Consider the following 13,616-nt stretch of genomic DNA (forward strand, 5'->3'; position numbering starts at 1 on the left):
GACCTTATATTTTGCATACTTTTTAAAGTGCTTCTTTTTTATTTTTAATAATTTATGTGCCTTTTCTGTTCTACTATAGGAATCTGATGGCCAAGGCTGTCCTTTCTGTCGCTGTGAAATCAAAGGAACTGAACCAATTATTGTGGATCCGTTTGATCCAAGAGATGAGAACTCCAGATGTTGCAGTATTATCGATAGCTTTAGTATGCCCATGTTGGACTTGGATGATGATGATGATAGGGAGGAGTCTTTGATGATGAACCGATTGGCTTCAGTCCGAAAGGTATAGTTTCAAATATTTTATAACAAATAAAGCTGTATATTTTTAAATAATGCTGCCTGTGACTAAGCAATGAGAGACTGCATTTCATGCTGAAGATTTCAGAAACTCATTGAAAACTTCTCAGGGTGAAAAGCAAAATGCTTTGATTTTGCAGCAAGAATACTAAAAGTGAATAGGAAAAAATTATATATGTATCTCGACTCTCGTGTGATGTGAATAGAGTTAACTTTGTTCGTAATGGAGGGAGCAACAAATGTGTTAGGATTATACATGAGCTTATCCATTGATAGTAAATATTACTGTTTGTAAAGATGACTTGGAACCCAAATCATATTGCATATAAGTGCCTCTTTGTCATACTTCATGTAAGTTGTCTACAATTTTTTCTGTAATATAAAATGGATTTTATTAGGTAATTTTAGAGGGAAAAAGCTGAAATTCATAGTAGCGTTGTGTTTCTGGATGTATTTGTTCTCAAAGTGCTCTGTGTTCATTTTTGGGATTTTTATATTGATTGTGGAAGATTATATCACAAATGAGAACTGTCATTAACGAAATTTTATATTGTTGGTTGTTTGCAGAGTTCCTCTTATATTTTAGCTTTGAATAATATTCTCATTGGCCATATAACACTGAATTTTACAGTGCAGTTTCTATATTTTGCTTTTTACTGAGGTCATCTAGATTAAGTAGTTGACTTGAAATTAATTAACATCTTACTCTTCCATTTCCTTATCATTGTATGATAAGGAACCTGAATGCACCTGTCATTTAATATGCATACTTCCAATAATCTTTCCTAACCTCTTAAGTCGTATGAAACATTCTTGTGTATGTAATACAACATAGCCTACTCTCAGGAACAGTTTATTCCTCCTGATGAGACTTAAGTTGCAGTCTGCACCCAGACCTTTATGAGATAGCCTTGAATTGATAGACTTTTATAACACTATCTCTTTTGTGATAAGGCAAAAATGCATTAAGGTTTTTTAAAAAGAAGGAACTGTAAGCTTTAAAGTAAGAAGTCTTGTTTTCAGTATCTACTGTTTGAATGCTTAGATGTTTGCTGTTTTTATGTCATTAATTTTGTTGTTCAATAAAAGAAACCTACTATTTATTTCTGAAGTTTTAGAAACACTATTTTTCACTCTTTTTTTAGCCAGTTTAAATCACTGCTTGGAAATGTTGAAATGCCATGTTATCATGTGATTTTCAGCTGCTGTTGCCTTCTAAAAACTGTTACCAGTGGTTGTAGAGTTATGCTTTCAAGTAAATCACCATATGTAGCATATATTGTTATTTGTGCACATTTTTTGTTTTATAATTCAGCCTTGTCTAAGTCTTAAGCATTATTCATTTTTCTTGTTAAATAATACTTCCTCAAAGCCTAGTAGGAGAAACTGCAATATTTTGTAGGATTTTACCCTCTTTGAATTTGTCTTTTGTTTCTTGTTAATGCTGTTAATATAAACATGGTACTGCATTTTGGCTGTGTTATGGAGTCATTTGGGATGTAGAAACAATGGAGATGAAAGGACACGGATAATCATTTGCAGGCAAGTTTATAGTATAGTTATTTCGTGATCCTAATCATCATATTGGTCAATTCATATTTTATTGCAAGGGTCGTAATAAAGATGCCAACCTTTGAAAATCAAGTGGGTTCATTTTCTCTCAAATCATCTGGCTTGACCATGTGATAGTATTACTGAGGAAAATCATCTTGTCGTATTTGGCTGCTAATGAGTTGGGAACTTAAACCTGATAATCAGTGAAAGCTCGAGTGACATAAGCTTTCTGAAAATGTGGAGCTTCAAGATGTGTTCCTGAAATTTTCAAATCAGTCCTTATTTTCTCGAATGCCTCATAGGAGTTGCATTGTTGTTGCCTTTGAGACTTGTACTGAAAACTTTATGAAATTGTCATTAATGTGTAAGGAAGATTAAAACTTTTCATCATCTCCTGTACCTTTATGAGTTATAAATATAAGATGGATGCCATAAAAATACAAATTTTGCAGTTTATCTTTCTATCTCTGAAATATACTCATAAACAGTAAGTGCTAACTGCATTAAATCCCCAAGGGACCTCATAAGGAAAAGAATAATCTATTATTTAATGGAGTGAATATATCCACTTTTAAACAAATGAATAGTTGTTCTTATAGGTGTTGTGTATGAGGCAGCAACAGCAGCAGACCAACAGTATCAAAGGTTTCAAAGAAATGCACTGCAATTAGTCTGTTTATCAGCCTCGTCAAGCAGCTTTTTTTTATTTCAAAATTATCTTCAGATAATTCTTTATAAACCAAAGTGGTGCCAAAGCTTCTGCTAATTGTCTCATCACTGAGAATTTTCTAACTCTGTAGTAATCAATGTCAGAAAAGAAACTTAAATTCACAGCTACTGGGGGAAAACTGATACCACTATTTCCCAGTAATAGATACATCTGATTAAATCATGCAGCTGTGTTCCACACTGCAGTCCAGTTGCAAAAATAAGTCACAGCTGCTTGTCCCTTGGCAGCAGTTGTGCCAACTAGATGAAATCCAAGTCCTTAGAAAGGAGCCTGTGTTCTTTTCCTTAATTACATCTTTATTGCACAGGTCTGTGTTGCAGCAGAGCCCCTTTGTATACTGAAGGTCTGTCTTCTGTCATGGCCAGTTCATTTCTATTCGTTTGTGTCTTAATTGCTTGTTTTTCCTTTTTCCCATTGTGCTGTTCTCGTTACTCCTTTATTTTTCACTAAACAGAAAATGCATGGAAATCTCCAATAGATAATGAGCAGAAAAAAATTCAAGTATTTAGTCCACAGCAAATGTTTCAAGTTTTTTTAAGAGGTTGCATTCTGTGTCAAAAATAGTACTTCTGTTGATACCCTGACATCGATAAGAAATGCAGCCATCTTGTTTGAAAAATCAAACAATTATGCAACTAGACAGGTTGGATATAAAAAGAAATGTACTTTTTTAAAAAATGAGAATGTGAAGGAAATCTGACAGTGAGTGCTGAAGAAAATGTTTGTTGCTGTGGGATATTTTTTGTTTGTTTGTAGATTTTAACAAAGAATCATAGTTTTTAGTTTCTCCCAGCAAAGTACTCTTTCATACTTTGACACCAAACAGTTAAATGGGTTAAGTTTCTTTATAGGGTGGAGTAACTGTTTTATTAGCAATTTTCTTTTTTCTTCACATGCCTCACAAGTTATTAGATAGCCTGTTGGCCGTCATTGGTTCCGTTTTTGACCTACCATAAATGAAGAAACTTATTACACCACTTCCATTTATGTTTAATAATAGTAATTTTTTTGGAGGTGTGAGATCTACTTGTTTAGATCTATTTAAAAAAAAATTGAGGAATAAATTAATCTTCTGTCTGATGCTGAAGCCAAAAGATTGAATATATTATATTAATATGGCTTTTGGTGTTTAGGAATGCTTGGTGGAGATGTAACTGAACTTTGAAAACTAATGCTATTCAATGACACAGTGTTTATTAGGATATTTAACTGATGGATGCTTTCTATTAAGGCAAGTGAACTGACATTCCCTTTATAGTCAATTTATAATTCTGGTTGCTCAGGCATGCCTGCAAGATAAGTATCTAGCATAGTTATTCGTCTAGTTCCCTTTTCATAGTGATCAGTGAGGGTAAGCACCTCACCTGTCTTTCATGTATTTATCCTCCTGGCCTTACAGTTGAGGTCAGGGACATTCATCAATTAAAGGAAAAAGTTAAAATTAAGTATTGAAATCAAGTCACTTAGTATGTACATTCTGTGAAGAAGTACTATGAAAAGAGAAGCTGGGAAGCATCTGGCAGACATTAAGAGTGTGAATTTTCAATTGCTCAGTCTCTCGAATATGCAGTTGTGACACTGACCTTACACTTATAGACCAAATGGTAAGATAAAAAGTGTCACAAAAAGTCATTCTGGCAAAGGAGTTGAAACTCAGTCTTCTAGCTCTTCAACAGCTTCTTGCTTGTCCCTCTCATTTTTTTCCTGCCTTGTAATATGGTTGTGGCTTCTATTTTTGATGGAAATCTGGTAGCAGATCCCAATTGTATAGAATATTACACTAAGATGTAAAACACAAAGTATTGAGTTAAGAATTAAAATACTAGATCCTTTTGCCTAGATCTACTTTTGAATTTATGGAGTTTTCAGACTCTTTAATATAGTCAGTATATTTAAAGAAAAATAACTTTGATTTCACTCTATTGAAGAACTTCCTAGTCCTAATCTCTGTTGTAACCTCTCTGTTGTAACCTACATCTGTAGGATGTACCATGTTGATGTCAGAAATCTTATGAATGGAGGGGAAAATTTTGATCAAAGTGATTTAGCAGATGCATTTGCATGAACAATTTTATGTGCTTTATATAGTAAGAAGACAGTCTCTATAAGCAAGTTGCATAGTGAGAATACTCAGTGCATGAGTGATCTGAGTCTGATGACTCCTGTGAATGTCGTGAAGCTACTTTAACTGCTGCCAAAAATAACACAGAATGGCATGAACATCCAGATTTACTTAGTGTATGCCGATACAATTACAGTAGGTTCACAGGTGTGCCTTGAACTGATTTATGCAATAAATTGAAATGCATGTTTAAACTTGCCCAGTTAGTTGAAAAAGTGCAGAAGTAGGTGAAACGTAGACTGAGGAGTGAAATCTTTGATTCTGATTGTAGTATAGCATATTTTCTCATTTTTTTAAATAATTAAAAATGGTATTTTAAAAGAACAATTCCTCAACTTCCACTGTGCCTATGAATTTGAAAGGATGAGTCAAGGAAAAGAAATCATGATTTGTCACTTGAGGATGATATTTACCAGCTAATCAATGAGGAAGGAAATAAATTCTTTGTCTACTGACTTGATGATTTTGCTTAGTAAGTTTTCAGAAGACTTATTCCTTTTTTTTTTTTTTTTTTGTGGAGATATGATATAACAATGGGTTGTTGTTAGCAGACAATATTATGGGCATCTGGCTTTGAAAGTTGCACACAGATAATTATGAGATGGAATACTTATTAATGGAAAGGTTATCAAGAGTACTACTGAAGTACTACTGCAGAATCACTTTTTACATTTGTTGTTGTTTCTTTTATGATGGCAAGAATTGCTTGTTTAAACAAATTACTGGAATATATTTTCTTTAATTTTTATCACAAATTAATATAGTTTTGAGATACATGGACTTTTAGACTTCTATCCACTAATCAGGATCTGAGTACCTATACATGAATTAAGAGTTGTGAGGTGTCCGTTATGATAAATGACTATCAGTAAATGCCTGGCAAGTATAAAATGTTCTTCTTATGAAATGAAAGTTATTTACTTGATCATCAGGTAAATTCCAATAATTTTTTTTTTATGTCTTGAAGTGCAATGAGAGGCAGAATTCACCAGTGACTTCTCCAGGATCTTCCCCTCTTGCACAAAGAAGAAAACCACTTCCAGACCCCCTGCAAATCCCACATCTTAGTCTACCACCTGTACCTCCTCGTCTGGATCTTATTCAGAAGGGAGTAGCACGGTCTCCATGTGCCAGCCCAACTGGATCACCAAAGGTAACTCTTACTGACCCTTATTTCTTTATACATGAAGATTCACTAAATTTATTTGATTGTTTTCAGTGTGAGCTTGCTTGCTTTTTTCGGAATATTGACTATTAAGAAATTTTGTGTGTGTGTTGTCTTTTTCAGGGGTTTGTTCAAAAAGACTTCTAATTCCTTGTTGCTTAGCAAGGTTCTCAATTAGATCAACATTGATGAAGTCACTTAGAGATTCTTGTTTCCTTGTTTCCTTCAGTTGACTTTGGATATGCATGTCTTGCATCATAAGTTACATAGATGATTACAGCTACATGCATTGGTTAAATGTGACCTGTTTAATCTGATGGTTATACTATACTTAGTTATACTCAGAATTTTAAAAACATCAATTTAACAACACTGTTAACAGATCAATTCTGTAATAAACCCTGATTTGTGAAACCAAATAAAAGTGAAAATTTCCTGGAAGTAGATTTAAAGGCCTTTATCTCATTAAAATTTCATGTTGTTCTCTGATGGTTATTTGTGCTCATTTGCACAGTACTTCAACAAGAAAAATATGTGCAGACAGCCTGCTTTCAAAACTGTAAGTGGCATATATTATGACTCAAGTTTCAGGGGAAATAATAATCATAGAATCTTTTGAGTTGGAAGGGACCTTTAAAGTTCATCTAGTCTACTTCCCCTGCACTGATCAGCGACACCTACAGCTTGATCAGGTTGCTCTGAGTCCAGTCCAGCTTTGAATGTGTCCAGGGATAAGGGCCCCCACCACCAATCTGGGCAACTTGTTCCAATGCTTCACTATTTATTATAGAGTACTTTTTCTTACATACAGTCTAAATCTCCCCTCGTCCCCTTCTCTCTTCTAGCCCCCCTTTAAATATTGAAAGGCCACTCTCAGGTCTCCCCAGAGCCTTCTCTTCTTCAGGCTGAACAGCCCCAGCTCTCTTAGCCTGTCTTAGTGGGGGAGGTGTTCCATCCCTTCAATTGTTTTTGTGGCCCTCTACTGGACATGCTCCAATAGATCCATGTCTCTCCTGTACTGAGGACTCCACTATGCACAGAGTATTCTACGTGAGGCCTCATCAGTGCAGAGCAGAGGGGCAGGATCACCCCTCTCAACCTGCTGGCCACGCTACTTTGGGTGCAGCTCGGGATATATTGGCTTTCTGACTGCAAGGACATGCTGCTTTCTCATGTTTAGCTTGTCATCTAGCAGTCCTTTTTGGCAGGGCTGTCCTTTGTTCTCACATCCTCCAACTTGTATGATAATCGAGGTTGCCATGGCCCAGGTGCAAGACCTTGCATTTGGATGTGTTTGTTGAACCTCATGAGGTTCTCCTGGGCCCACTGTTCAAGCCTGTCTGTCTCTTTGGGTGGAGTGTTGTCCCTTGGGTGCGTTGATCGCACCACATAGCTTGGTGTCATCTGCAAGTTTTGTCATTGATTTCCATCTGTTCATTGAGCCGTTGACCAACGCTCTCTGAATAAGCACTCTCTGGGTATGGTCTTGCAAGAAGTTTCATGTCCATTGAACAGAACACCCATTAAATCTGTATCTTTCCAATTGGGAAAGAAGGATATCTGAACTTAATGAATTGTGTACTTACTGTGTTTTTTGAGGGTAATGATGCTAAAGAGTTAAAGAATTTACAAGTAAGAATAAAGCAAAACAGCCATGTTTGTTGCTCTCTGTTATGAGCTGCTTATTTTAATAGCTGTATAGAGAGAGGAATTTCAGTTCAAATTTTGATCTTAGACAGTGAATTCAAATTCAGGTTTTAAATATGAATTGAAACTCGTCTGTTTATAGTAATCCAGTATGAAATACCTTTTTGGTACTTTAGGTTTTTGCTTCAAGCTTGAAAATCAACTTTTTGAAGTTCTGATGGTATGTAATTCAGACAGAAGAATAGAAGTTTGAATAGTTTCTTTATCAAACTTCTTTAATCGCATTTTTATGTTATACAAGGGAGATTGCAGCACATTGAGAATATAAACTGAATGTTTGGCGTATCTCTTAAAATATACTTTGATAAACTATTTGTACAAAATTAAAGGCTTTAAAAAAAAATAGAATCAGAAATATCATTAATATCACTTCACGTCTTTCTCTTAAAGTATTTTGAAAATGCTTCTGTTTTCCCATAATACTTTTCCATATGTACATAAAAATATTTTGGGAGGTGCACGGGAAACAAGATGGGAAACAACAAGCAATTGCAATTTCATGCTTAAAAATAAAGACAAGTTGTTCTACCAAGACTACTATTACAGTCAAAAGCTCTACCTTTTCTTCAGTGGGAAACAGCAACAACAAAAAAATTTGGATGACTCCTTGCTGCTTGGTTGCTTGGTTTTCTTTCTGCCTTGAGAGTGAGAATTGATCTTTTTCTTAACTAGCATCTTGATTAAATACTTCTTTATTTAATATAATAATATTGTATCCTATTTATATGTATTGACCTGCAGGTAGAATAATGTTTTTGGTTTGTTTTTTTGTTTTTTAACATAAATAACATCTTGAAGAGTTGCACTACAAATACTGGTGCCCTAACCAAATACCTTTCTTCTTTTGAAACTTTCGTGGCCTCACTCTCTTGAACTGGTAACATTATGCAGACTTGCCAGAGTCCAGGAAAATTACACATTCAGAGAGAAGTAATCTTCCCTATGCTTATTACTGTATCTGTAGGAGAAAAATATTTCCTGATAACCTAGGAAGAACTGGCTCAAGCATAATTTTGTATAATGTTTCTAGTAATTCTCTCCTACTGAGATTCTTTTGTTTTTATCAGATTTATGCTTTTAGAAACTATACGTAGTTTAGAAAATCTACATACATTTTCTTTCTGAAAATTTGGTTTTCTTTTTTTTAGTATTTTTGCACATAATTTTGAAAAATGTTTTACCATTTGTGACACAGTTCAGTTCTGAAAAAGGAAATATGCTGGCAAAACTTGTTTGCAATTAGATCGTCTGCAAACATAAATGCATACTAAAAATACCACCTGAAAAATTGAACTGCCATTCTAAAATATTGGACACTCTAATAATGGTTGTCATATGAAGAATGGAGTCATACCTTCTTGTATCAGCAAAATCAAAACGTTTATTTTCTCTTTCCACTTGTGCCCTCATCAGTGCTTATTTGTATTTATTCCGTGGCAGAAATATTTTGCTTTTGAATGAGTTTTTGTGTTTTTTTGTGTTTTTTTTTCTTGCATCCAGATGGTGTATTTTTTTTAACATTCCTCAGAATTCTTTTCAACAGCTAAATAAGTGATTCAAAGTAAGCATTATGGAAAACAGAAGAAAGGATTCTAGAGAAATGTTATCAGTTACATAAGTTTGCTGTAGCCAATCGTCTCTCTTCTCCTGTTCTTCCTTGGTTCTTCATTCAGCAGAAATGAGGGTATAATTTCTTGAAGAGAGACCGTGTAGTCTGCGGAGTTGAAAGGGAAAACTAATTTATAACTTACTGGCAGGTTCTCTTCCGGTGCCTAGAAAATACCTCTATTAGGAATGGTAAGACTATTTGATCATGAAAGAAGTGAAGTAAACACATGTATATTTAACTTTTTTTTTCTAAACTTGGTTTTCTTTAGTCTTCTCCTTGTATGATGAGGAAACAAGACAAACCTTTGCCAGCACCACCACCTCCCTTGCGTGATCCTCCACCACCCCCACCAGAGCGACCTCCTCCAATTCCACCAGACAACAGGATAAGCAGACACTTACATCATCCAGAAAGCGTGCCTTCCAGAGACCAGCCGATGCCTCTTGAAGGCTGGTGTCCCAGAGATGTGTTTGGGACAAGTCAGTTAGTAGGATCTCGAACGGGGAGTGACACTTCTCCCAAACCAGGACTGACTGCAATTTCAAACATGAATGGAAGGCACAACCGCGTAAGTTCTGAGCAAGGATTTATGAGAAAACACAGACGTCATGAATTGCCTGTGGAAGGTGCCAAGGTACGAAATTAGGTGAATTTATTGAAGCCTTGATTTGATATCCTACTGCAGCATTGTTTTCCTTGGCTACAGTGCTGGGGTTTCTAAATCTTTCATGTTGGTTATTAATAATAAGCAGGCCATAAATAAATGGCTTGTTACATACTGCAATTTCTAAAGCTACCATTCATGAGGGTCTAAGATAAAATCCAATTTTAACATGAAACATTCTAGAAATGGCTTGGAGAGAAAATTTTAGATTTGCTGTGTTCTTTCAGCAAATGATTTATACAGTTGGGGCATAACAGAAGTTAGTTATGCAGCATCTCAGGTCAACTTTGAAAAAGCCTAAATTATTTCTGTGTTTGATGATCAGTGATGTAGCTACCTCTGTGGAAGGTGAAGGGAAAACAAGGTGACCTCTTAAATCTATAAAGTATGTAATATACATATATGATATTTACAAGTACACTAAAGTTGTTAGCTATATTGTGTACTTTAACAAAAGCTAAATATTCTAATGATCAGGTGGTCTTAATTATCTGTAAAATGTTACTTTCAAAAGAACATTAAATTAGTGATGATCTTCAGTATAATCTAATGGAAAAGATCTAACCTACCTTGACCATAAGAAAGAAGAAACAAGTGCATCAAAAGCCAAGCTAAATGTGGAATAGTATGTTGTATCTTTACTACTGACTATATGGGCAGTAGCCTTGAAAATGTACAATGGCACAGCTTTCGTTGCATTGTTTGGTTTGATATTACCATCAGTACTTTAAACTTCATTCAGAGTAATGGCAAATACCTTTTTCAGTTGTTTACAGTAATGCAAATATCTTTAGCTGGATTTTTCTTCCTTTGGATTTAAGTCAGAGCTCCAGCTGCTGGAGTTGTATGTTGTTGTAATTTCTCCGTAGCATTTTTGATTTTTCTCGGACAAAAGTCCAATGCAGTGTCCAATAATTCATTTTGAGCTATGAGGGTGTTTGGAATTGTCACTTGCAATCTTTCCACTGATTGTCCAGCTTGATTTGTCTGGGAGGCATCTGCTTGTCACCTAAGAAGTATGATTGCCTGTCCTTGGCTGCACTGAATAGTATGTCTAGAATTGTGGTGTTTTTGCTATTGAAAAAAAAAAAAAGAGGATTGTTTCCGTTTGTTTATTGAAGATATCTGAGACATTAGAGAGTGGAGCAGTAGTTCTAGTATTAATCAGCTTCAAATAATTTGCAAGACTGTGTACTAGGAGAGGCCTGGGTTTGAAAAGAGTTTGAAAATTGGTGATGGCCTAGGAAAAAAATCCATATTTCTGTTCTAATTGCTACTTTATCAAAGCAGCTCAGTATTTCATTATAGAGCGGATTATAAATTCAGTGTTCCTGCTCTTTTTTTGGTTGAAAACTGTATAGCTTGTGCTTGTGATTCATTACAAAAGTTAGAAATCATCACTTTTTTTCCTTTTCCCAAGTTCACAGTATTTGTTTATCAAATGGATATCATGATAATTTTGGAAGTGTGATTTTTAAAATTCATTTATTATTGGTAAAAAGCATTTATTTATATGATGAAAAGTCCTTAAGAAGTTCGTGGTACTATGTGTAATAAGAATGTTCTTTCATCAGAACTGAGGTAAAGACCAAAATTTTACTAAGAACTAGACTGTAGTTTTTAATATTATAGATTTACATCTGCTTTTAAACTACACTGGGTCTCTTCAATAGTACATTCAAATAGCCATTTAACATTCCAGTTGTGGTTAGGCACAGTATTGAGGCAGATGGAATGAATACTTCTCAAATCAGAGTAACTACTCGGTGTGGAAGAGCAATTGTAATCTAGTAGAGTTATACAGGTATTTCTTTAACCAAATGTTGTTTGAAATGTCATGTTCGGTTAATAGGTCTAAGCCACTTGATTAAATGGAGTAACTGACAACTATGAATTACTATTTGAGGATGTACGAACATTCTCAAGGATAACACTTCATGAATTTTCAACCCTGATTCATTTGTCTATCACAATACAATCATTTTGCTCTTGGTTATGGCTAAGAATTCAGAAGACAATTTTACAATCTGCCAGTTACAGCGCCACAGAGGTTTAAAAAATAGTGTTTAACGTGCTGTTCCTGTTGTTTTCCATCTGTACTCCATCTCTGTTGCTTTCATCAGTTTACAATCTTGAAATCCTAATTTTCCCCAAATGGTTCAGCTGTAACTGAGTGGTCCATCTAGTAACTGTGACAAAAAAAAACTTCCTCTTTTGGTAAAATTTAAAGTTAGTATGTTCTACAGCTCCCAGATGGGGTAAGCTGAAATTGATATGAAAATAATCACTTGAGTATAGTTCTGTCGCATGAACTCCTAGGAAAGTTTTAACGTGTAGCCTCCTCAAAGTCTGTTTTGTAATATCTGGTTGAGGATCATCTGTGGTGATAAATGGGAGGAGAGAGTCATTGTAACTTTTGTGTGATTTTTTTAGGTATTTTCAAATGGTCATTTGATAAATGAAGAATACGATGTCCCACCACGGCTTTCACCTCCTCTTCCAGCTGCTTCCACCATCCCTAGTATAAAGTAAGTTAACTTTTAACTACAAAGGTAATTGGTTAATTAATGTCAGATAATAGCACTGATTCTGTGATGCTAAACGGAAAATGAAAAAAGAAAAAAATAATGATATCTATTAGTGACATGTTTTCCATGATGCTTTAATGTGTTTTGACAAAGGAAATGTAAATTTATTTTAAGTAGAAACAATTCTAATGTTAATTGGACATACTACGTTTCATAGCAAAAGAATACTTTGTGGCAGATCTTGCTTGTAGGTATTTGGCAGTGGAAGTAGAACCTGTCCATTCCATTTTGGTTCTACTACTACTGAAAAAGTATGATCATAGCTATCTATTGCAAGAGATGAGAGGTTCTCAGGACAATGCTAAGCATAAAGAGCATAATTTGTGTGTGTGTGCACGTGTACTCCATCTCTAATCTAGACATGTTTACTGGACAGAGAGCTTTTAGTCATGCCAGTATCAGTAGTTGCAAACTACACTGTGTTACAGCAATATTGTGGTTTAAAAGATGTTGCTGTACAATGGGTTGTGTTTAATTGGTCCTCTGTTCAGATTAATCTCCTTGGACTGACTGCATCTTCCATGATACACAGAGCTCCTAGGTTGTTCCACAACCTATCAATCAGAAAGAGAAAGAATTGACTGTGTTGGACAAATTACATACTTTAGTATTCTAAAGCAAATTACTGGATTCTAAAAAAGGAAAGGTTTTTATTTTTTATGGTGTTGGAATAGAAAAAATGAAAAAACATTGTTTCATGAAAATCTCATTTTTGCAGGTTTTTTTTTTTTTTACAAATATATCCTAGAATTAAAGTATGTCATTATACATCATTCACTGAAAAGGCTTCAGTATGTTTTCACAAAGTATTTTGCCTCCTATCAAATTGACTGCATTAAGCCTTAAATAATGTGTTCATTTATAGATTTGGTTCAAAATACTCATATTTTCCCAAACTGCCCTACTGCAGTCAGTCTAGTGCAAGCTTCTCATTTTTCCCTCCTCTCTGATCTCTGCATAGTTTTAGTTTGAGAGCTGTTTCTTTTATACAGCTCTGAGGCATTTTTTTCCTTGTTATTTTCGTAAGTGTAGCTTCTAAGGTTTAACTGGAAGATACATAGAGCAGGTATGAAATGCCTTAGTCTAAATAACAATGAGGCAAAATTATGTCTAGTTGGAGCTTCACAATTCCACAATTCTGACATCTTTGCTTGACTTATTTGATCATTTTTTACTGAAT

The 13,616-nt window shown here is 34.8% G+C and overlaps 1 protein-coding gene across 1 annotated transcript in view; it reads left to right on the forward strand.

Moving 5' to 3' along the window:
• Positions 1–13,616, forward strand: part of CBLB (Cbl proto-oncogene B) — a gene marked incomplete at both ends in the record, with an annotated part of 121,953 nt that overhangs the window by 90,629 nt on the left and 17,708 nt on the right. The window contains 4 exons of the mRNA XM_079549727.1: positions 80–283; positions 5,671–5,856; positions 9,453–9,818; positions 12,282–12,376. Coding sequence (XP_079405853.1) covers positions 80–283; positions 5,671–5,856; positions 9,453–9,818; positions 12,282–12,376 — 851 coding nt within the window. The remainder of the gene's footprint in view (positions 1–79; positions 284–5,670; positions 5,857–9,452; positions 9,819–12,281; positions 12,377–13,616) is intronic.

The sequence above is a fragment of the Tetrao urogallus genome (genome assembly GCF_951394365.1).
Source record: "Tetrao urogallus genome assembly, chromosome: 1".
In the NCBI taxonomy this organism is placed as follows: domain Eukaryota; kingdom Metazoa; phylum Chordata; class Aves; order Galliformes; family Phasianidae; genus Tetrao; species Tetrao urogallus.